The following is a 25,454-nucleotide window of genomic DNA, read 5'->3' as shown; positions in this document are numbered from 1 at the left end:
AGCATTATATGCCCTGATTATTTTTTTTAATAGTAGCTAGGTGGTTAATTACCTGAAGGTTGCAAGCTGAAGTCTTATTTTTCATACGTGACTTAGTAATTAAATTACCCCAGTTGCTATTACATAATGTAAGTAACAACTACATGATTTTAAAAGAATAGTCAAATTTGGCAGACAGTTTGGAGTAATTTTGTTTTATATTGGAGCCTAATACTAAGAGATTGCACAGAAAGCAGAAGGCAGCTGCCTGGAATAGTTTGAAATTAGCGTGTGGTAACCAACAACTATTATTATTGTATTACTGCTTGTAATTCCCAAATGGAGAATTAAATTTCTATAATAGATACAGCTTTTTAACAAAAAAAATAAAAAAGTTATTTTCTTTTTCTGGCAGGGGAAACTCTTTTAGGAAATTATAACCGTTCAATGTACATTTCCCAAGTGAGGGGGGGAAAAACCCCAACCTTGCAAAATTCCTTTGCACAGGGCATTGGCTTTCCAGAGATGCTACTGCAGAATTGTCTGAAATTTATTCTAAAGGGCTGGCAGAAAGGTAGATTCATTATTTCGAGAGAAAACAAGCTAATTAGCTTTTTGAGCTATAATGCACATTCGCTGCAACTCCATTTAGCTTGGAATTAGCATTCACTTGCCAAAAAAATGAGACGTTCCCTCTCCTCCATGAACCAACAAGCCCAAGTGCTTCATTTCTGCTTCTTAACACACATCTGACCAAGAACAGTCCAGTGAATTACAGAGCTGGTGACTAGCAACATAGGATCACATTTCAGGCTCTTGGAGCTTAATATTGGCCAGTAAATTTTTTACCTTAATTTTAACAGGTATTTTTACATCTGCGTATCAGTTTACATGGGAAGGCTGGCTCAGGCACAGGGACCCGGGCACTAACTTGATCTCCCAGACAGACCTAAAAGTAATTCAAACAATCAATGCATCTTTAATTTGAAATGCTTGATGACTAATCTCTTGTTTTCTTTAATTAATGATCTACAGTTAATCATTATGAATGGTAAATAGTCTCTTTCAGCATTGATAGGAAGATTTCCTACGGGAAAATCTTCCCCTATAGCTTTGATTTAAATATGCATTTTCACATCACACTTACCAAATCCTTACCTTTATGCTATTGCATGATTACAGGTCCATTAACTAATCACATTTGACAACTTGTTTATTGAGGGGAGCAACTATTTTACATCTCTTGCCTGGGAAAGAAAATACTCTAACAAACAATTATTCAGCAGCTGCAATCATGGAGCGCTGAATTAATTGCTTTGAAGATCTCAGTCAAGAAGATCTTGATAAAAATCAGAGAAAATGTTGTTTGACTGAATGCATGAATGAGAGTGCCAGAAGGGACTCTGGCTGGGTCAGCTGCAGCCCTGCTCCAGGGATGTGGATTGCACCTCGAAACGCCGGACTGCAACGAAGGAGGAGGCTGTGAAAAAGCTCATTTCCTTGTTTGTTCTTTTAAGCTTTAGTTTATCAAAACCAGAACTTTGACACAGAATTTGGGTATACGGTCAGGATGCTGCTAAAAGGGCAAACAAACCTGAGCACGATCAGGTCTATAAAGGCTGACACATGGATATTTCATACATGTAACCTCCATGGCTAACACCTCCTGCCATACAAATAATTAACTCAGAGGGTATTGCAGGGCTTAATGATTATGAAGCACTTTAAGACGTTCTCCCAAAGCGAGCTGCTGTGATTGCACTGGAGGGCGATAAAAAGCAGAGCAAGACATGTGGGCGTCTCGGCTCTGGACCTGGCTGGGCAAAAACATCCCAGTGCGCGGCGGCGCTCAGAGCTGGGCGCTGGGGAGAGGCAGCAGCGCCGACACCGTTTGCTCTCTGCCACGTGTCCCGGGCGGTGTCAGGAGAGTTTGCATCTTGAGTGTGTGTATGGGTGTTTCGCTGGGACTAGAGCATTGCGGAAAACTGGGATCCCTGCTGAAGCTTGAGGCAGGCACTGAAGACATCAATTGGACAGGAGTTTTTGATCTCTCCTCCGCTCCTTTGTGCACGGGGCATTCACTTGCATGACTGCTGCTCCAACAGCATGAGGAGGATCACAGTGTCTCACAGGAGACAGCCCCAGACGCTGCTCCATGGGCAAGTCACAGCCTGCAACGCACTGGCCAAATACAAGGCCATGCTTCCTTCTTTGAGCTGCCGTACCTCGCGTGCTTTGCAAGACAGCTCAGATGAAATATGTTCCTGCCAGGTAAGACTAATTCCTACAGTGACACTGAAAGGGAAGGAGACCGTAAAGGTTCAAAACCCTGTGTTTTAAGGGGCTTCAAAAGGGAAGTACGAGGACTAAACAATATCATCTCCGAATATTATGTCACTAGAAAAAGCTGAAAAAGTTGCCCAGTAAGCCGAAGGGTAGTGATAACATCAGGCGGGTTTGCAGAAAACTTCCTAATTGAGCTTCTGTGGGTCACATGAAACTCCTAGCACACTCAGCTTTTCAAAACTGCCCTGTTCTTACATTAAAAATATCTTTGTTAGCGTCATCTCTCTACAAATGGGGAGAACTTGAATTCTTTTCCCTTTCCTGCATGCCCCCAGTTCAGAAGAGTCTGTGAGGATGATGGTATTTAGGTCACAGTCATGAAACATGGCACTGTTTTGGCAAATCCAGCACCTCTAAGGACTAATGACTACCGTCACGGCTGTCCCTATTTATAGGTGAGGAGCTGAGAAGCAGTGGCCCTTGGACTGGCTCTTGTTTAATACGGGCGAGAGCCCCAACTGAATTTATACACTTGTAACTATGTACCCTGATTCAAATAATTGTTTCTGCAGTAACCCCTTGGCTCTCTTTAATGCTTCAATAAGAGACAGATGGAGCCCAACTAAATAATTGGCTCTATCTTTTCCTTTTTTTCTTTTTTTTTTTTTTGCAGGTATGGTTGACAGAATTTGCCCTGCCGAAGGAAACATGTAGAAAAAGGCAAGTAAACAAATTGTTGCTGAAGTTTGTATTAATGACTGTAGCAAGCTGTAGAGTAGCAGACTGATGTGTTCTGGTTTATCCTTATGAAAAATGTAAATAGTGGGTTATGCATTAATGGTTGGAAATCACTAACTTGACTTGCCAAGGAACTATATAATTATTTTAAATGGATAAATGGAAGAGTGTGCATCGGTCCGTAGGCTTAACTGGCTATTGCACGAGCTGGCATAAACCTGAGTTAGTCCCAAGACAGCAGACCATTCTTTACTGAAGGATAATGGTCAAGCAAATATTTAAGAAACTTTCTAATGAGGTCATAAGTAAAATGTGATGGATTATTAGACACACAAATGAACTCTTACTAAAATAATAAGAAATTCTGATATATTAAAGACCTGGTATAGTAAATCCAATTTGACCTGGAGCTGTGTGTGGAATACCACTATTAGGATTTGTCCTTAATAAAAAGCTTTTCATTTACTTAATAAAATTTAAGTGGGACTCTCCTAACTTTAAACAAAGTTTTTCACGTTTGAAGAGCTAGGCTGCCCCATGACATTTCAAATGGGCCATGCCCTGAGATAATGCTACACTGGTGAGAAGAGCAGCCTTGTCCTCAGCCTTCAGTCAGTAAGTCTGGATTCAGGAGAAAAAACCTCCCATAGGCTCTCGATTTTCCTACAAGCCAAATACGTGGGCTCAGAATCTTGCAGCTCAGTACTTCGACAACTGTGACTGCGGCTGATACATCCACATCATGAGAAGGTCAGTTCAATTGCTCTCAGTTTATTTTAAAAGCTCTCAACCCTTGCATACAGACGTGAGACGCTGAAGAGTAATGATCGCTCAAAACCGAAGGAAGCAAAGCAGCTGCTGCCATCTGAAAAACAAATGTTGTGTGGACGAAGCAGCTTACTTGTGCCAGCGATGCATCCATAACATTTTTCCTGCTATTGAGAAAATTGTGAGTCAGATATTAAGCTCACCATAACAGCGCTAGGATCTTCTTTTCTTTCCTAAGGTGCATTTTATTCAAGCACAGACCATTCTGGCCACAGAGCAATGGAAACATTTTTGTTTGTTTTTTGCTAATGCAGAATGAGCAGCTAAAATGGAGATAATATTAATGAACATACTCTGTTCTTGTAAATCAAAAGTACCCCTGAGCTATAAGTGTGTGTTCAGCTGTGGGCACCCAGCTCAAGAAAGATATTGTCAAAATACATGTGGGATTTTGAAATAGACACTAATTAGAAAATGGAAAATATAATCCAAAGAAAGATGGAAAAGGCTGGGATCATTTGGCTTCAGGGTGAAAAAACTTAAGCAAAGACATTTGTATTTTGGTACCACCTTTATAGCCAGTGACAAAAAAAGGAAGGTAACGGATGATTACGGACTCTTTCCCTCTTAGCAAAAGAAAATATAAACATTTTAAAGTTTGGAAAGAAAACTGTTGTGGCACATCACCAAACTGCAAGTTCTACAAGGCAACAGCGATGCCAAAATTTAAGTAAATTAAAAAATACAATTTTTTAGTTTTAACTGCCACTATGAATTCATGTCCAGAGACAGACATGCAGCAAAACTTTGACAGGATAAAAGGCTTCCCACATCTGCATATAAAAGAGCCTGCAGTTACTAAGGGCTAGGAAGAAGCTGTCTGTGTATGAAACACAAGTCCACAACTTCCTCCACAGGATTCCTGTACCACCTTCTGACACAGGTGACACTGAACAATATCCAAAAAAACCCTCAGGTGAGACAATGTGTATTATAAATTATATTCTTTTGTAACTATTTTGGAAGAAGCTTATAGAAATGTGAAGAAAAGCCTTAAAAGAATAAAAGACACTTCACTAGTTACTATAATTTTTCTCCCTTTGGGGAGGTACATAAGGAACATTTAGAAAGCTATCTTGATATAAAAATCTTGAAAGATTGTTTTTTCCCCATGAAAAGCAATTTATTTTGATGCCTCACAAACAGATTTTTCTGTGAATATATAATACATATATGGAAAGATGACAGTATAACCATTTGCTAATGGCTATATGAAGAGATCATCATATCTTACTTTACTAAGATCCCTTAAAGGAAACTGCAGCAACTTTAGCTGCAGCATGATTTTCATTAAATCACTCAAGCTTCACTGGCTTGCCTTGCAATTATCAATCACACTTTTGTTTTTTTCATGGACTCTTAAATCAGTCAAATATTCTAAAATTAAAATGTCTAACAATTCGCTCTACGTTTATTACAGTTCTTTTACAATAATTGGGCCAAAAGAACACTTTACTTGAGTGGCACAGTTAACTTTAAATTAGCAGCACTACACCACACTCTAGCCAGTGAGGTGAATAGGAGTTCCCCTTCAGCACAAGGCTGCCTATGAAAGAAAAAAATTAATGGATGGTGTTAGTACTGTCAGTGACTCATTTATGAAGTCTCCTTACAAAGCAGACGGAGTGATGTAAAACTGCTTCACGACACGTTTTCTTGCAAGACTATGAGAAGTAAGGTAGCACCTAAAACAAAACGTTCAGGCACATTTGTGGAAACAAGGTGCATCTCGGGTAACATTTCTAACTTTACATACTCTGTAAAAGTGTGTAAAGTGTGTAAAGATCTGTTGGATACATCAGACAACTAGTTGAGCAATCAGTGCTAGCTGTCAAATGTTTTTTTCTCCCTTTCTCTAGTTCAGCAAACTGAGGCCAATACTGTTTGCTATTGTCAGTACGAGCCCAGAGGGATGCATTCAGCAGGCCCAGTAGAAAAGTAGCTACCCATAAATTCTCTGATTTTACAGCAGCCATCACCCATGGTTTATAAACTGAAGTAACGCTTAATGTAGTTCTAGATTGAAGAAAATTACACCAAAACCCTTTTACTCTAGAAATGTTTTTAATTTTGCTTGCATATTTTAACAGAAATACACTATGTTAGCAGCAAAAAAAGATTTCAGTTCTAACATTTCACAATACATTAGTGTTGAAATCTGCATTTTTCTATTATGGCAATCTACATTAACTACAGATCAACTCAGAATACTAGGACAGTATTTCCAAATATGTACAAAGCACCGTAAAATAACTATTACTATAATTACCACAGAAAAAAATAAAATCACAATACTAGTAAAACTGTAAACATTTTAAGCTAATGTCTTTAAAATGGCAAAAGGTACGATCTACCATTCCAAGACCAAGTGAATAGCTGAAGACATTAGGTGTAATATAAGAAGTTACTAAATTAAGTCTTTGTTCAGTCGATATTTCAAAAGTTGTTCGTGTTCTGTGAAATTTATATTCAAGTTTGGACTAGCAATTGCTTTCAAGTTGTACTACCACCTAAAAGAAGAGTTCAGGTTGACTATTGCCTCCTTCTGACTTCAAGACCACAATCCCACTACTTCTGCTTTTAAGCAGCAATTAATTCATCCCAGCAGCAAACAAGCAGGTATGATTTTCAGAGCAGGCCTGACATATTCCTCAGAAAAGTACCTAATCATGTGTGTAGTTCAGCAGTAGCAGACGCCACCAATGTCTTCACTGTGCTACACTGGGTAGTTTGAGCTGTTCATTCTGGGTGCAGTGTCTCTGAACAAGCAGTTTTTCCATGGACTCCACTGCCAGGCAGCAGCACACCGACCTGCCTGCACAAATGTGAACAGGGGGCAAGGGGACGCAAGGGCTGGGAGAAGCCACGGGCCTCCTGCTGTCTGCCAAGCCTCGTCCCAGCAGGAGGCCAGCTAGTGTCACCCATGCTTTTTGAAATATTTCCTATTTCAGCATTGTTTATAGATGCTAATCAAATGACTTTTGGTTTTTGATCACTGATATTTTGAGTCATGCAATTAAAGCACCCTCATGACTGAATGTAACTGATAAGATGGCTTAATGGGTACATTTTCTTTTAGTGCCCAGAAGCAGCAGTTAAACTGTTTCCACCTCATCCCGTAAGGAACAGGCTGCCTTCTGCCTCTCGACTCCCCCTCACCTCCACTTTGAAGGACAAAAGCTAACAGCTCCCCAGCCCCATGCACTACCAACAGACAGGCTTCAGCGACCGCCTCGGGTGGTCCTTAAAGCCCCATGGCCTGGGAAGTGAATCCATTCAAGGTCTGAAACATCACTGTACCACACTGCAACATAGCTGGCTTCCTACTATTAGAGTGCTTGAGTACAACCAATTTATTGGACTTCATTCCTGTTTTGAATATTCATCCTCATTATAATCTGGAAAACTGGAGAAAAAAAATTTCTGAACAAGCCTATGCAAAGATAAGTAATAAAATAATAAAGTATTACAACTTGTCACCTTATGGAAAAGCCAAAAAAATATCAGTTTTCCTCTGAGATACATCTTCTAATTATACTCCTAAAATTGTGCTCTGTTTTTATGACTAATATTTATGTTCTCCTGTGTAGACAAAAGCTGAGTACAAATGTATTTCCAACAACTGACTTTTCTGTATAGCCAAGATCAGCGTTTGCTGGTAGCCTGCAGTTTTTATCAATGAAACCAACTTGCTTAACAGAAGATGCAAAGGCAATAATACATGGCAATACAGAAGGGGGGGGGGAAAAAGACTTAACTTAGTAACAATAAAACCTGAGGTCAACTGATGCTTCATAATAGGGATTATATAGTGGGTGTTTAAAATAACAGAAATTACATTTGGTAGCAGAAGCTTTTCCAGCTGTAGAAGCCTAAAAACGTTCAAGGAGTTAAACAAGGCTCAACACTGCCATGACATTTTACAGGACCATAAGAACAACACTGTTGTTATGAAGCAGGATGACCAGGGTAGTTAATGGCCTAGTTTGCTTAGTGGTGATCAGGACAATATAGTGAACTGGCTCATTTGAGTGTAATTTAAGGATAGATATAAAATGTCAATTAACACAGCTTCATGGAGAATAGGTCTTGAACAACAGGTTGCATTTTACTCTTTGCTATAGTAAGCTCGGCTTGCAAAGAGAGCTGCACCGAGGTGTTACCCATAAGAACCCTAAGTCACCTACTGAAAACCAGATGAACATGTCATTTTCTTTAAAATATCAGTACTAGATCAAATCAATATAGAATGTTACGTTGAAGACAGAAAACTAATTTCAAAATGCAGTATTAATAGGGAATCAGCAAGAAGTATAGTTGTTTTCCATCTTACTCAATCTTTTAAAGGCTCTGGGAAAAAAAGGACACAAACTCAATGGCCTGTCTGTTTGCTTTTCCCCACCCCCCTACCCATGTCACTGATGTAATAAAAACTTATCACCTCTCTCTACAAACCTTGCCTTGCATTCAATTTTAAAAATCAATGATCTGGAAGAAACTGTAAAAATCACTTGCAATAAATTTGCAAAGGACACGCAGACTGCTGGAGTAGTAAAGAATGAGGACAGGTCAGTTATACAGAGCAATCTGGATCACTTCATGAGCAGTATTTTAATGCTGGTAAAATACAGTGTATATTTCTAAGAAAAAATAAGTAGGATAATAAGAGGATGATGTACCGCATTCTTGAAAAAGACTCTGAAGAGGACTTGAGCCATAAAAGTCAGCATCCAAGGTAATGCTTCCACAAAAAAAGGATAATACAATTTTTGAGGAAAGAGGGGAGGCAGATATTAATCAGAGTAAGAGGATCACGTTATGTCTTTATATAGTCCTGATGGATCGCTATTGACATGTGGCATCTAATTCAGATGTCACACTTAAAAATATTTCAATACATGAGAAGTACAGAGAAGAACGTGAAGATTAATTAGTCTTGGATAACACTCACTGCCATAAGAAAGTTAAGGAATTCAGTACATCTCATCAGAGAAAAGGTTAAAAGGGACATAATCATGATTTATAACTACACACAAGCAATTAGAAAAGCTGATACTACAGAGATCAATATAAGCAATCAAATGCATAAAAAGACCAAAATAACTTAAGGTGGAGCTAGAAATGCAAATAGAAAATCAAGCGAAAAATGTACCTGGGTAATTAACTATTGCAACAGGAGGTATGAGTGAATTCTCATCACTTGACTTTAAATTAATATTAAATGCCTTCCTAAAATATGTATGTTCAGTTCAAAACAAAGCCACTGAGTTTAGTAGAGAAACTGCTCGTTGAAATTCAATGGCCTGTTGAATTTAAAAATAAATCCTCATTATGGTGCCTTCTTGCCTTATATTTCAAAATAAATCTCATAAATATATAACAACTAAATGGAAGGAGGTTACGAAGAAAAAGGTATTCTTTCTTTCCAGAGCACAGTAACATTTAAGGCTAGATTTAAAGCTAAGTAAACTGCAGCTGCATTTTGGAAAATATGCTTTTTTCCCCCTGTTTATTTTTCCTATTTCTTGTTCAGTTGCACAGTCCACTTAGTCAACTGTGTCTGATTTACATAATCATGTAGTTATTCTTCAGTTTTTCTGTTCCTATTTATAAACCATTCACAAACCATCCACTTAAGTAACAGCATGATTTATTGTAAGAATGATTATGGTTGTTTCAGAGGGAAAATGGAATGTGATTAAACGAAGAATGAACAAGGACATTCTAGAAACAAAGGGCTCTAATCCTGCAAAAGGATTTGTAAATGAAACCTGCCTCTCAAACCCCATCCCAAATAGCCAATGAACTACTGAGGGAATTCAGCAGATACCTTTACAGCTGCGCATCCAAGAGCTTAGCAGAAGACAAAAAATAGATAAAGCAAACCAACCAACCGTGCACACAATATCTTCTGGAGAAATGGTAAAGCTTCCAAAGCCATCCACACTTTTGGGAAAAAAAAAATTAAAAAAAGAATTAATGAACTGTATGTATACAGTTGCTGATATGACTCTCTCAACACAGGTCTGAATACCAAGGCTCTAGAGGGAGAAGCAGACCTTTGCTCTTGGATCAGTTCCAGCATCTGAGATAAATGCAGCAACCAAGGAAAGGGTTGGATATTTAAGCTGTGGATCCAGAACAGAGTCTTTTCTGTATGTAACATACGTTTTGGAGGTGCCATAGGAACCCCAATAATCCATGCTTCCTACAAAAATAGTGAACAGTCTGATGGAAGAATATCAAAGTTCAATATTTTCACCTCAAGTACTTATTTTCTGCTATTTCAGAAAGAACAAGTGGTGAAAACTCCCTATTTGTTTATGAGTACCACTGCTGTGTTTACAAACCAGCTACCTACCTAGCAGGAACAGCCGAGAGGCTCCACAAAGGAAAAGTGCTACAGAGCCCCATTCGTTAGAAAAAACAACCATAATGAAATCTTGACTAGGCATTCATACACAGTACTGCTTTTAAATGTTCATGTGAGTCCGAAATAAGCAGCAGCAATGGATCACATTCTTGATCATACACAGATAATCCTGGTCCATTTGGACAGTGCACGCACCAGCAAGAACTCAGGAGATCCCACACTAAATTGGATAGAACTGCTTCAGAAATCTATACAGAGTTATAGAGCCATTCAGAAGAGCACAACAACTTTTCATAGTATGTTACCTTATAAGCAGTGGTTCCCAAACAGTGAAGGAGAGATAAGAATATTTTAGGTGAAGCCAAGCATGGAGCCCAAGAAAGTCAGCTTTGCAAGATTCGTGTGAAATTCCCACTTGAACTAGTCTGAGCTGCGGAGGGGCTGAGGGACTGGTAGAAGGCAATGGTAACATCCCTGCTGCCAGGACACCGAGTTACCCTGAACACTGCCGGTTTTTCAAGGGGAGAGGACAGAACCACTCTTTTCAGAAGTAGCACCATTATTTCAGACAGAGATAACTCCCCCTGTTACTAGTGCAATTATTTAGATGTTGGCAGTAATGAGTACAGCCGAGACTGCAGCTAGTAGTAATGCCCTGGCTAAAAGAAAAAAACCTTTAGCCTCAATACTTATAAGCTATATGCTAAAATCTATTTTTACCCAAGAGTTACAGTAGAAGGCTGAGAAACTTAAAATTCCAGCGACTCTTCTGAGCTAATTATAATGTCTATGGCTGCAACCATGATCTAGGGTCTAGCATTTCCGTGATGCACTTCTGTCTAGGGGTTGGTACCGGTTTGGTTTCAGACTCGGTCTTGTTAACCAATGAAATGAGATTCCCGTGGCCAGCTAAACTGCTTTTTCTACAGGGACCAATTTTGCGAGGAGCAGCAATGGGTGTCAGCTGCTGCATTTTTGTAGGTAACTTTGAATCAAAGGAAAAACTACTAGCAGATGTACGGTCAGACTTCTCCCAGTTTTCTTTGCCCAATTGCTCTGTGTTCACCTGTGCTTTTGCACTGTATGGTGGCTTATCGGAGGGTGGAGGCGGAGCTCTTCTTTTCTTTCCTCTGCTCTCATTAGGACTTGTAGTATCTCTTTTCGGGCTCAGATGCATGTTTTTCTGAACAACCATCTCATGAGATCCATCAAAGAGTGAAGCCCATAGGGAAGAAGCAGAATCTTTTTGCTGGCCAAGAAGGAACTCACCATCACTCTCTTCGATTTTTCTTTGTATGATATCAGCTAGGCCCTCATGTTTCACTGGAGAATCAATGCCTGTAATTTTAAGGGACAGCAATTAACTCAGATTAAAATGCTACCAACGATTTTACTGCTAACTATTTTGTTATTACTATTCAGAATACAAAACCGTATTAACTATGTCTCATGAAGTCTGGACTACTATTAAGAGTATTAATGGCTGAAATGGAAAAAGATTACATATGCTTTCAAAGAGAGAACTGAGGTGACAGGAGGGAACAGTTTCTGTGACAGCTGGCATTGAGGCAACAGGGTAGGCATTGATATTTCTTTCCAAGTAAAAGTAGAAAAAATAATGTACTACTAGGAAACCTATATGTATTAGATATTAAACATATTTTGTTGTATAGTGCTTTGAAATTTTCGTTTCACAGAAGGCCCATGAAAGTCTATGACTAAAAATTCTTGTGCTTCCAGCCTGCAGAAAATGGGACATCTTTACATATATCATTTTTCTTTATGTGCTTTAAGACTGTCTTGCCCCATTTCTTATCCCTCATTCTGAGTTTTCTATGTATACTGCAGTAATACTAGCTTCAAACAGCAGCAATATCTTTTCTATTGCATGCCACACATTAATGATTTTCATCACATTTTTAAACACAGGGTTTTACCTATGAATACTATAAATAAGCAGGAAAAAAGCCTGGTACATTAGGAGTGAAACAGAGTTTGTGTTCTGCTCCTCACTGATGTACTTGAATATCAGTAGAATTATGCTACCGTGTTACCTTCGTAAAACTTCTATATAGTTGATTTACTGCCTTTCTGCTCCGCATTCATAGCTTAGATAGGACTCTCTTGACTGTTCGGTGCTCTGATGCACGGTAACTCAATGACCCACATGGCATTTTGAGCATCTTCACAGTTCCAATCTCAAGTAGCAAGCAGTCAGGCATTTATAGTTGTACAGTGTTTCTCAGCCAATACTGCATTGGATCCATTAAAACAAAGTGACCTACTTTTTCTAGTCTGTAAATATTATTTCTGTAATGAAACTATTAAAATAATCCTGCTGCATACCATTTTGCTCTGTAGAAAAACCAAGTCTCAAATACATGCTAGCTAGATTTTCCATGCATATTTTTCGACATCATTACCAAAGACCAAACAATTAGGTAAGTTATGTTAGGTAAGCCTTTAAATAGCTTATAGAACAGCAAATTAATTTCATGCAACTAGTTAAAGACATTATTGGTTTGCAGACTGGACTATTTTACCTTTACGTTTCCTGAGCTTTATACGACTCTTATGATGAGTGTTTATTTCTAGTGACAGCTTTTTTGAATGCGTTCAGGGCTCCCTAGTTACAGTTCAGATTGCAGATTTTTTGGCTCAAGGTATAAAAATGTATTCATTATTTGTGCTATTACAAATTCAGATTTAATATGAACTCCTTGGTATGCAATTATGTTGCTCTTTCATTGTCTGAATTGTCCTTGAAAAACTCAGTGTTTCAACATCAACACCAGAAGCCATCTGAATACAGACAATGTTGTTTCTGTTACCCTGCAACTTGAAAAGACAAATCCCACTTACTCATATCATGGTAGACGGAGGTCGCTTCTTTTGTCAAGAACAAAGGTGGTTTCCGTGGTGACATAATCTCAATTTTCATAAATTCTTCACAGCAATGTTTCCACTGGCCTGAGAGAGAAAAGAGAACAATGACTGGAACTTAAACACTTCAGCTTGAAAAAATTGAAGTTATTAGGTTGTGTTAGGAAACTATCTCCAAAGCAATGCTAAACAGTAAGCATTTACTTTTGTTTAGCAGGAATGCTCAGGATGTATTCGTATTTTCAACTCTGTACTCATTCTCTCAGCAAAAAGGTCATAAGGTGACCATAAAATAAAGGTCATACCTTTAATTTAAGCATCCCAGTAGTACTGTTATACTATGAAGGTTAAATATCATAATTTGCCTTCAAATCCCCAAACACACTATAAATTCATCACAAAAAAAAAACCAACTAAAAAAAGTAATAATTTAAGGTTAGGGAAGCTTCATGAAGTTATTGGGGACCACAGCCAATATACTCCAAACTGGATGTTATACAACTATGTTACAATGTTACAGTAAAGGAATGTTCTGTCTTTAATAGAGGATAACTTGCCTTTTATCCGTTAGCAGACAAGGAAACCTCTTTTTCTATTAATAGATTTTGACCTTAAGGAAAACAAGACACAGTAAAATTACTTTGTTCATACCAATCATTCCAAGTTTTCTGAGCACATTAATTTTAAGAGAATTTTAGAACCAGGGAAGAAAAAAGGCATTTAAATGCCAAGTGACCCATTTTTTTCTGAACCTAAGGAAAATGTCTCAAAAAATCCATGGGTATTCTATCTATAATGAATAAGAAGTAGTTCTTTTACCCCTCTCTACGCTAATTTAAAGAGGATGCCCTAGTTTTTGCTTGGTGTGTTTCTTTAATTGATAGAGCCTTTTCTTATTGTAAATCAGAGCTAGAAAGTACTAGAAATACGAACTACAATAGCGACTTTCCACAACCTCAATCCACTGATTTTATTGGTGTGGCCTCTGACTAAAGACTGATATTTCATTAATTGACCTGGTTCTGGTTTTTGACCTGATAAAAATGACTATCAGGAACTATACCTTGTCAATGGCAGCATAATAACTGACAGTTGTACTCTACTCTTAATAAACCTGTGAGACAAACTACTAAAGTAGAGGAAAAAGATGAAGTCAAATTAATCTATATAGTTCTTATAATAAATATTCGGTTAAACAAACAACACAGTATACTACTTCAATACCGTTTCACTGTTTTATGGCAATAAATGAATTTCTTCTCTCATGTAAGAACAGCATTGTTCCGAGGTTAGCCGAAGGATCAGAGTGTCAATTTATCATCTCATATCATCTGTTACCAAGCCTCAGGTACAGCTTTTACCAGGTTCAAGTAAGCAGTGTGTATTTGCATGACTGGACTGGAGCGTGGCTAGATGAGCATATTCCCATGTGACAAGGGGTACCAAAATCTTGGAATTACCAACAGAATCACGTAATCCCCATTGCAATAAATTGCAATTTCATTCATCCATAATACTGCTGAGCAAAGAAATCCCGTGTATATATATATATATATATATGTATGTATGTATGTGCCTACTTGCAAGGGCTGGCTGAGCCTGCATCCTAGCCAAGGCCCCAAAGGAATCCAGCATCCTCAGCACTTCCCACTAAGGCTTCCATGCCCAAAGGTTTCATATGTGCAGAATCTCACAAAACCAACACACCACTGGTAGGATGCCCAGGCAGAGGTGGACTCCTCCTGCTACAGCGGAGGAAGAGATGGTGAGAATTCAGCTGTCCTTAAAAAATTACCTAGAACACTGCTAAGAGAGAGCAAGTTCTTTTGAGATTGATGGACATATTCTGCTTCTGATTTCCTGCAAAAACCCAGCCTCAACACATGGACCTTGGTTTAGTCAAACATTTGCCTTCCAATGGCTTAGAGCACCACCTAATATTATCCCGAAGAACGTTTTTCTTCCCATCGTTGCAAACAAAGGCTTATGAGGCAATTCCAACTCAAATTGTTCGAAGATCCCTTTGATGTTACATAACACCCCACTTGGAGGGCATAGTGCCAGCACTGCCCGCTTACTTACTCAGATCATAAAAGTGCTGCCAGAAAGCCTCCATCCATTTATGAAGTTCATCCCTACTGTCAGCAGCAAAAAGATGCGTCACAGCCTCTCCAGATACAGGGTTGATAACAGAGAAGTTATTAGTTCTTCTCTTGGAGTCCTTATCCACTGCTCGAATTCTGGTTTCCTAGGAACGACAAACTGTGGTAATGAGTCATTGGTTCAGGTCCACACTGGTATTACCTTATGGCCAATGACAGTGTAAGGGAGGTATCATTTGGCTTCTTATCTAATCCAGATTAATTTCCAATTAATAAAAAAACCAAACTAATGTCAAGAACTGCTTATAAAAATATTTTCTCATAAAACTATTAAAATGGCATAAAACACGAAAATAAGGGAATGGAGCACATTATGGCAATTTAGTTCTGAATTACAGAATGTATGTTGTGTGTTTCCCCTCCCTCTGCCTTCACCAGCTCATTTCACACTGTTCGTTCTTCTCCACAGTAGTTTAGTGAATAATCTAAAATAACAGCAAGCAGCTCCTTTTCTCTGAACTCCTCAGCTGGACAACCACATTGTTACGGCTGCTATTTAGGTCTCCTACTGTATGTCTGTGGGCCATTGTTTATGCAATATATTCTAAACTTGTATCTATTTTATGTTCATCTTAGTGAATCAGGACATTCAGGGCTAATACTATAGTTATAAGAAATTTAAAAAGAAACTTATCTAGTCCACATTTAAAGGACCATTTGTAGCAGTTACCCATCTAGAACAAATTTCTAGCACGAAAAAACATTTTGCTCTAATATAAAAAAATCCTGTTTGTCATTTTAAAATAGACATTTTAGTTTTGCCTTAATTAGGGAGAGCTACATAGAAACAATTAAAAATATATATGAGAAGTATATCACAAGTCTATCAAACTTCTTCAGCTAATGTTAAAAAGACTCAGATTACAGAGCAGCACTGTTACAGCCAAGGTTTCCCCTTCTGTTTGGGGACGTAGTTCAATTGATTTTTATCACCTTGACTAGATCCAGTGGTATTTTCATAGTATCTAGTTTCTTTGTTATGGCATTACTACAATAAAAAAACCACCACTGAGTGGAAAAAAAAAAAAATCATGTGTAAAATACTAAAAGATTTTAGTAGAAGTCTGAAAAAACACAACTGAAAAAATTTCTAGACCGCAACTGGTCAACATTGCTGCTCATCAAAACATGAACACATTAAAATAATTAACATTATTTACAAAGGTAAAAGCAGAAACCCTGGGAATATCTTTGCATATACATTGTTCACTGAGTGAACAGGCAATGGCCTATTATAACACTGCTCTTAAAAGGATTTTGATGGGGTGATGAGTTTCAGCACCTGGAAGCCAGCCGGCACCCTACGGTTGGAAGGCCCGGGGCCTGGCAGGACACAAGGCCACCTAATGCACATTAAGACCATGCAGGACCCTCCTGCCACACAAGGGTGTCCCCCGGCACAGGGTGTGTCCCAGATTTTGAAGGAAGCTAACAACCACAGCCAGGGTTGTGTTCAAACATCTCCTGTCTGGATGGACAGTGAATCTGACCACAAAGATGGCCTCAGGGCATTCCTCAAAATACAGTGGGGATAGAGCAACCACATTCCTTTTTACACAATTCAACCAAATGTCAAACATCTGCTAAAGATGTTAAACACACACCTACAGAAATTAAATTTACACATGGGATCCCATGGGGATAAGCCTAGTTCTGATACTCAGAAAAACAAAAATTATTCTACAGAACATTCCCCAGATTTTAAATGCATTACTGAAGTAACCATTTGAAATACCAACAGCTGCTTGTAGCATATCTGATGGATATGCTCATTTAAATTCTTCTGTCTAAAAATAGGAGATGAAGTAATTCATCCATAAGTGCTCTATATCCCATTAACTCAGGTAACCATAGATACCAGCAAAAAAATTAAATCAAATAGATTAACATTTGACAGGTAAGAACTTCAAGCATACCATACACACAAGTTTATTTAATGATGTTTGCTGCAGGTTTTATCCCACAACTATGGTATTATTCAGAGAAGATAAATCCTCAAGCAACAATCTATATCTGATGCTTGAATATTTAAGGAGTGATACAAGATGCCGTTACAGTAATGGGCTGATGAATTTACCAAGCTTGGGTGAATTACACTACATGCCCACTTCCACTTAAAAACAACAAAACAAAAAAAAAAACCCACCACCAAACAAAAAGCAAAAATCCCAAAGCAAAACAAAAAAAGGGTCTTAAGGTACCATGTTATAATAATGCTCAACTTTTCGCGGTCTTATAGACAACTGAGCCAACTCTGCTAAAGCTATTGTAAAGACCAGAGCAATCAGTAGATCGGAATAGGAAAAACTGAGTTGAATCTTGAACTCAAATGACTTTTTCAGGGAAGCTGAAGCCAGTTTTACACCCTATATGCAATAGATTATTTTTTTGAAGGTGGGGAAAGACTAAATGGGAAAATGATAGATTTTTTTAAATGGAATGGAAATATGAACCTTCCTCTATATTTTTCCCTCCAAATCAAAAATTCTCTTTGCCTGATAATACCTCTCTGCAAAGCTCATCTTTTAAGTTAAAAACAAAACAAAAACAAAAACCAGAAAGAAAAAAAAAAAAAAAAGAGAGAACTTTTTTATTGCTGAGGTGTAACACTTCCCTGCTAAGCCAATCCCAACACAGAGGAGCACTGGTCATAAAGATCATTTTAAGACATCAAAACAAATTACAGTTCTTGAGAAAAAATACTGAATAACCTAAGATCCAGTTCTGTGTATCTATTTTAAGACTAAACAAATGAAATCATATGTAACAAACTTCTTTCATGTTTTTAGTACCAAAAAATAAACCACAAAATAACAACACAACACTGGAAACAAAATATAATCTGTTCATGTGTTGGTTTCTGCTGTAATGTTAATAATTTCCATGGGGTCTGTTTTAGGCAAGCAGGGAAATATGATTAAATTTAAAATTATGGCTTTCAAACACATTAATGCACAAGACCAAATTCACCAGATCAGCTACAAATATTTTCTCCCTTCATCTTCAGTGTTTTGTGAACTTGGATTAATTTAACATCCTTGTGGCCACTGGATGCTAAGTATAACGTGTACCTATAACATGGAAAAGCAATATTAGGATTCAGTGTCATTTTAGCTATCTTCGGTGGAATGCAGCAGCTAAAAACCAGAAGGAGATGGCATTATATGACCAGCCAGCATTCTGCGGAGCACCAGGGAGCCATAAAGCATAGTTTCCAAACCACTCAATCTGAGCATGTGTGTTATAAGGTCCACCGTGTGGGATCTGGGTATTATATCTGCTTTCCCTGCCCGCATCCACAATCTCTTTCAAGCAATTGCAGGACTAAATTAAGCAATGTGATGTGAGATACCAGACATTTGGAGGCACTTAGTCTGTGCTTTTCCAAAATATTTTCACATGTATGAAGGCTTGTCTAAGCCAACCAGTGGGACAAAGTCCTTACTACAGAGAACACAGATATTTTCATGGCTGCTCTTGTTTCACCACTGCTGGAGTTCCCTGACACACACAGACAATATTGCTCATATTACTGGCTCCCTAAATGTTCACATGGTCAAGAACTCACATCGATATCCTTCTGCTCCAGTCCAAGCATGAACTCCCTGGTTCCCTTGAAATACTGCATGGTTCCCTTGAAGTTATGCTGCTGCAGCCATCACTAATTTTCCAATTAATTTCTCTACCTGACCTAGCCCAGAACAACGTTCCAACAAGAACTGTCATTCAGGGTAACAGTCTGCAAAAATGCCAGCTTAATTTTGTCCGTTCACTCCTTTAGCAACCAGTCTATGAACCATGAGCCCATGGCTGCAAACACTTTGTTGTCGCTCATCCTGTTCACCTCAACGATTAGCACGAACATGGAGATAGCTCTGGGCCTGCTGCACTGTGTGGCACCAGAGCAAAGATTGCACTGGCAAAATATGCCAAGGAGGAAATCACAGGCCTACATTAATTCGAAGCGGTGTCCCAGAATTCCTCAAGCTTCAGGCATACCTGGCACAAAAATATTTTATGATCTATGACCAGAACACAATAGAACATGTATTCCAAATACTGAGCAACTAACGTGAACTGCTGGTACATGCACCAATGTGCTAAGCTATCAGGTGTAGGCAAGGCCTTTATTAATCATTTCAAAATAAAGAAAGCTTGAAAAAATTTCGGGAACTGGCCCATAAGGAACATTTCTTGTTCAAATAGGATTCCAGCAAATTTTCTTTGCTACAGAAAATATCATTTCTCTTTTCCTACTTAGTTGTGCAATATAATATGTTATAATCACATTTAGCTGGAACAATAATAGTAGCACTTGCATAATAGGAACTGCAGAACCATTCTTGCTCAACAGCAGTAGCAGTGAAGTCATCTGAAGTTGAAGTAATGACTTTGCTGGTGTTAATGGCTTCTTCAAGTCTCAATTCAAAGGGAATGGGAAATAAGGCTATCAGTGTGAATATTTTCCAGAGAGTTTCTCATAAATCCAGATGATTTCATTACTTTTCAGAAAGTATCCTTCAATTACATGTAAAGGATCAGCTTCACATTGCAAATGAAAATGCCACATATGCAACCAGAAGAGATTTTAGTTAGAACATCTAGAGTTGATGTTCAATCTCAACTTTCATTTTGAAATTGCTGTTTCTATAACAACATGTAGCAGACAAGCCCATATGATTAGTTTGCTTTCATTTAATCTGCAAGAGAAATTTCATAACAAAGGAATCAAAAAGTATCTGCAGGCATGAAGTTATTTTCAAGAGAAACTGTTTAAGCAGTAAAGTATCCAAATATGTTTTAAATTGCAACTTTTTTCTGGTTTTAATTTAAATTGAAGAAGGATTCACTGTCACATTCTCCAGCAGTCTGACATTTTTATAAAATGGTATAAGATACATGATTTATGTACCTTCTCCATGTTAGCTTTAAGGATACTATGCAAACGTGCGGACAGTCTCCCAGCAAATGCTTATTAAGCCGGATTTTAGATTCTAAGTGTATTGTTAACTTGGAGGTGTAAAATACCATAGTAGAACAAGGTTATTTTAAAAGGAAATGCAAAACTAAGATATAGATCAAAAGAGAGATCTCCAAGGAAAGATATGAGGTAGCCTGATAGATAATTTTTAAAAATATTACTGTTACATTTTAGAATATGGATTTAGACATTCTATAATTTACTAAAGTTTACCATTTCTTAACTGATATTGTGAACAGCTGGAAAACAGAATTATGGCAAAGGTTGACTAGTATAATTAGAAGTGACTGAAGAGGTAAGCAAGTAAACCTGCTTAAATATACATCACAGTCCAAACACTTATTTAATGTAAATGCATGAACTGCTGGAAGAAAAAATGACTTTGTTAAAAGATACAGCACTAGCAGAAAGGTGTTTTTAATTAAGGAATCAATTTAAATCTTAGCATAGTAAAAAAGAAGTCCTAACACAAACAGGTCACATTGTTATACCTAGTTTAAATGTTTGGTTTATATACAAGTCTCACTCTAGGTGAGAATGCAGTCATATTTTCCAGAAGCTTTAAAGCCCCCAAAAGCTGATACTGCTGTTGTACGAAGCAGTTCATTACTCTATGTCCCTACGCGTTCCCAATCATAGCCTAGCCCCTTTCTTGTACCACACAAGCATTTGTGTAGCCATGTAGTGAACTGGATAAGAGAATTTATTAAAGGCAACCACAGTTGAAGCCAACCTTCCTCCTGCCCTCAAAATGAGCTAATTTTAACCCACATCAGTTCCCTTGTCCAATTCATCAGTCAGCTGCCCTAATGCCTGTCCTGGCATAAAGCAGCACAGCAGGCTGAACAAGCAACTGGACGGGAGGAATGCTTCTTTCGGAATTAGTGTTGGCAATCAGGCGTTCACAGTAGTACAGCAGCTGAATCCAGATCGACCTGTGCTTAACACAGTTTCCAAATGTTTCTGTTTACCTATGTAAGAGGAATCCAGCTATGTCAATTGCAAATAACACTAAATTCCTCTGCTCATCCTTATGTGATATTAACTCTCGATGACTGCACCAAAAAACAGTTTTTGAAAGCATTTGTGCACACTAATGTTCACCATTCTAGAAGGTCCTTCCAATAACCTTCCTAAATTGAACACTTAAATATTACTTCAAATTAAATACTGAACATTTCTTTAGCCAAATAGTAAGTAACACTCTAACTTTACATTTTAAACTCAGCCTTTCCAATCAGGGTATGAAAAGCAGCAATAATGTCAACCTAGAGAACAGAACTTCCAAAGTTATTGTGCCTGTACAAAATCAGTATTAAGAAAAGCAGCTTATTTTAAGGCAGTAAAATATTTTGAACAATTTTCCAGCTCTCTTTCTAATTAAGTAAGACTGTGGCCAAATAACACACAACAACAAGAAAGCTTTTGTTAAAATTCTACCTCGCTGAGGACAAAAGTCTAACAGAGCATTGCTAAGGGACTGTAAGCAATACATTTCCAATGGCTGTCTTATGGAACTGTCATATAAAAAGTTATCACTTTTCCTAAAGAAAAACATCCTCCTTTTTACCTCTGTGTTAACCAGACTAATGCAATAGAAGGAAATTACATCCACAGCTAAGAAATGTAATGTCCTTGCTAAAAAATTCGGCAACTGCAACTTTCACTGAAGCATATCCCACCCACATGCTACCTATAAAGCATTCTGCATACCAGCAGCTTAGAGTCCAAATGACTGTAGGTATGTGTTAAACCAAAAACAACTGCTCCCAAAACAAACCAAAAAACAAACCAAAACAAAAAACCCCATACAACCAATTGTACCTTGTGGATGGAAACTGTCAATGTTGGCTCCAGTTTTGCCTCAATTTCTTCTGGTGAGTAATAACAAAAGAGCTTCCCACCTCTTAGTACGCAATACAGCCTCCTCCAGCTAGTTAGGCTTCCTATCATTTGCTAAAGGGAAGAAAGAGTCAGAAATTGCCAAACAAACTACAAATTAAGAGCATATTACAAAGTATACACAGATCAGTCCTATGTGATCAAAACTTAGCCACACTGAATTCTTTTTCAAAACAAATACTTTCTGTCGCAGGACATTTCAGAGTCACTGATTTTTGAAATGTTAATAATACTTTAAGTGTCTCTCAGTGTTTTAAGTTTTTTGTAGATTTATTGCCATGTGACACTAGCAATACAGAATCTGCAAGAATCTGAAATCTAGAACTGGTGTCTACTGTAAGAAGGAAACGACCTTCATTAACTACAGTAATTACACAATAAGAGAAATAAAAAGAGTATATCACTTTGGAACTACACAGTACATTCAACAAATACCAAGCAAAGACATTTGTCTAGAATTTCCACTTTCACAAATGAATTTTCTGAACAGCTTTCATAAATGCATTTATAGTTTCACAACCAGTTTAAAGCCTGTAATTCAGCACTCCTGACAAATGACCCAGCCCCTCTGTACCTTCACTACCACCTTCTTGTTTGCCTAGTTGTGCAATGAGCCAAAATAAAGAAGTAAGCTGAGTTCACACGAACCATTTTTGAAGGGAGGACTCTAAATATGGCTCAGTTCACCAGTCAGATTCACTATGCTGTGATACGAACTCTTGTGCTAGCACAACAAGAGTTATGTACAAGGATGAGAGCCACAGGATTATTAGGACTGCTGCCGTCAAATACCAGCCTAAACCAATTCTGAAACAACAACTATACTTGATCTTTATGTAACAGCCTAAACAATTTTATTGATAAGCACACCAAGGAAACATTTATTTCTTCATGCTTAGCCACTGAGGATACTGTTTTGTAAATGCAGCTGTGAGATAAATTTTACCCTTGCTCTAGGTAGAACGGGTGAAAAATAACAGTTCTCAAGAAACTACTCCAGGTAAAGGCAAATGTTTTAACAATTGACTCTTAGCAACAGCTATTAACAGAAGAGGATGTAAACACAAGCAAGGTCTTCCTACCTGCTGATTAAGAAATCCTGCCATCATATCCCTAGTCATGCAGGAAGGCTGAGCAACTAAACGGCAACACATGTTTCCATACAGGGGCAGCCAAAAAGAGGATTCCTCTGGGGGAAAAGACCAGGCAAAAGAAAGACAAACAGTTCTGAACATCTGCCCTAAATATATAGGTTAGATTTCTACATCCATTTTTACATTAAGGTCATGAATGTAAATAAGTATTTTTTGTATTTAAGGAAAGATATTTCATCCCATAGGATTAGACTAAAACTCATTTTTAGTCTTCAGTAAGTTTTTTTAATTAAAAAAAATTTCAAAAGAATTTCAAGTAAAAATTGAGATACTATTGTGCAAGAACAAGTTGTTCTTACACAAAATATAGCTCTAAATCTCATTTCACAGATAGAAACATTTTGAAAGATAAGTACAGGGGCCATCTCACGTAAGTAGGATCCCCGAGCCCACCCCATCATGGCACACAGCTACATTTACACATGAGCATTTGGCTTCAGATTGTGTTATTAAGGCTTAGAATTTACTTCTGTCTTCAGCACTAGGAAAGCATTTAGGATTCCAAGGAGTTTCTAAGGAATTGGAATATCCCTCCTCAGTCAGCTCTGCTATGTAATAGGTTCTCTCTTCCTTAATTAGAAGCAGGTAATACGACATTCCATTGACATGACTCTGTCTTTGGTCACGTTTTAGAAATGCTTGTAATGAACCAAAATATCCAGGTATGTCATTTGTCACCAGACTAAGTTATGTAAATGCATGACAGAAAAAGGAATTTGAAGAAGAAAGAGTATAAAGTACTAACAAAGAAAGGCTTACAAATATCAAAGATTCTCAGAATTATTCATCCAACCCTTCAAGAAACAAATGCCCCATAATCTTCAAATCTATACTTATTCAGAATTAATGAAGTGTAAAGAATGAAATTCTCTTTGAGGTCAAGTTTACCCAAGTAAAAGATAAAGTTCCCAGAAACTACAGTGAAAGACAGTGAAAGTCCCATATCTTAAGTTAAAAATTAGAGGGTGGCTTATGGGAGGGGCAATCCTTTCAGAAAATAATGGACGACTTATCAAAAACTGTAGTCCTGCTACTTAAAACATTACCTTCAGTTGCAGCATAATCATAGTCCCTGCGGTAGCACCTAGGTTGACTGCTGCCAACTTGTGCTGTCCCAGAGCCGAAGTACAGCGACCAACGCAAATTGCAAGCACACATGCTTACGTCCTGTGTTAAATCTGGGCCTGAAACAACCTAGTTGAACTGAAGCTATTTTTTCTACTTTCCTTCTGACTACCAAGGAAAAAGCGGTTCTTCATTCTGATACCCTTCCTTGGTTGTGAGGAAGGGGAAATAATTTGTATATAGCTACAACTCACATAAGACTGAGATGCAAATGACAGAAGAAACTCCCAAAAGAATTAAATTTTCATCTGGACTTGAAATTTTACTCAACTTAGAGTTTATTCAGCTGTGTACAGATGCCTATTTTAGAGCTGTTAAATATTTTATTAAAGTTGTTCTATATTAAGTATCAAGAAAAATAATCTTTTTAAGCTCTTCAGTTTACAAGAGGAAGAAATGCAAAATGTTACTGGTTTTTTATTTCCTTAAATTGAAACCATATGTACTTACCATTTCCTGTAATGGTAAGGTTGTGGGTCCTGAAACTGGGCTCAGCACTCTCCAGTCCCAAAGTGGTATATGCTAGCAAACTGTACTTTGCTCCACTAAACGTGAAAGAAAAGGCACGTTTAAGACATTTCTGTTTCACGTTGCTCAGGCAGTAATTAAAGGGAGTCTACACACGCCTGAGAGAACACATTTGGGTACCCAGGAACGCCAAGGTGCAAGGCAACATCTGGCAATGCCCGCAGTTTGCCACCTTCCAACCTCTTCCCACAGAACTCCTCCATCTCTGGATTTCTTTGTAAACCACCACTGTCCCACAGTCTGTTCATCTGCTTCCTCTATCGCTATCTTCTCCCTCCACCCTGTGCATAGCCCCGGTTCCGTTCCACCCCACAACTTCCACGCCAACGCCACAGGGCCCCATCAGGTGGCTCTTTCAACAGCCACCTCTCTTGGACCTGCCAGCCAGGAGGTTTTTCATGTGGCCGCTGCCTTCGAGCTGGGCTCATGCTTACTGCTGAGCCAGCAGCTGCCCAACCCAGGTGTTAAGGCTGGGCTATCCAACCTCTCTGCACCCTGAGGATGCTAGAAGCATT

The 25,454-nt window shown here is 38.1% G+C and overlaps 1 protein-coding gene across 1 annotated transcript in view; it reads right to left on the bottom strand.

Moving 5' to 3' along the window:
* Positions 1 to 10,664: 10,664 nt before the first annotated feature.
* Positions 10,665 to 25,454, bottom strand: part of RTKN2 (rhotekin 2) — a 32,674-nt gene continuing 17,884 nt past the window's right edge. Inside the window, exons 7-12 of the mRNA XM_074830010.1 lie at positions 24,862 to 24,956; positions 23,215 to 23,321; positions 22,055 to 22,186; positions 15,170 to 15,335; positions 13,067 to 13,174; positions 10,665 to 11,542 (exon numbers count right to left, since the gene is read on the bottom strand). Coding sequence (XP_074686111.1) covers positions 10,992 to 11,542; positions 13,067 to 13,174; positions 15,170 to 15,335; positions 22,055 to 22,186; positions 23,215 to 23,321; positions 24,862 to 24,956 — 1,159 coding nt within the window. The 3' untranslated portion in view covers positions 10,665 to 10,991. The remainder of the gene's footprint in view (positions 11,543 to 13,066; positions 13,175 to 15,169; positions 15,336 to 22,054; positions 22,187 to 23,214; positions 23,322 to 24,861; positions 24,957 to 25,454) is intronic.

The sequence above is a fragment of the Strix aluco genome, chromosome 7 (genome assembly GCF_031877795.1).
Source record: "Strix aluco isolate bStrAlu1 chromosome 7, bStrAlu1.hap1, whole genome shotgun sequence".
NCBI classification, from domain to species: Eukaryota; Metazoa; Chordata; class Aves; order Strigiformes; family Strigidae; genus Strix; species Strix aluco.
This window is presented reverse-complemented; position numbering and strand designations above follow the sequence as displayed.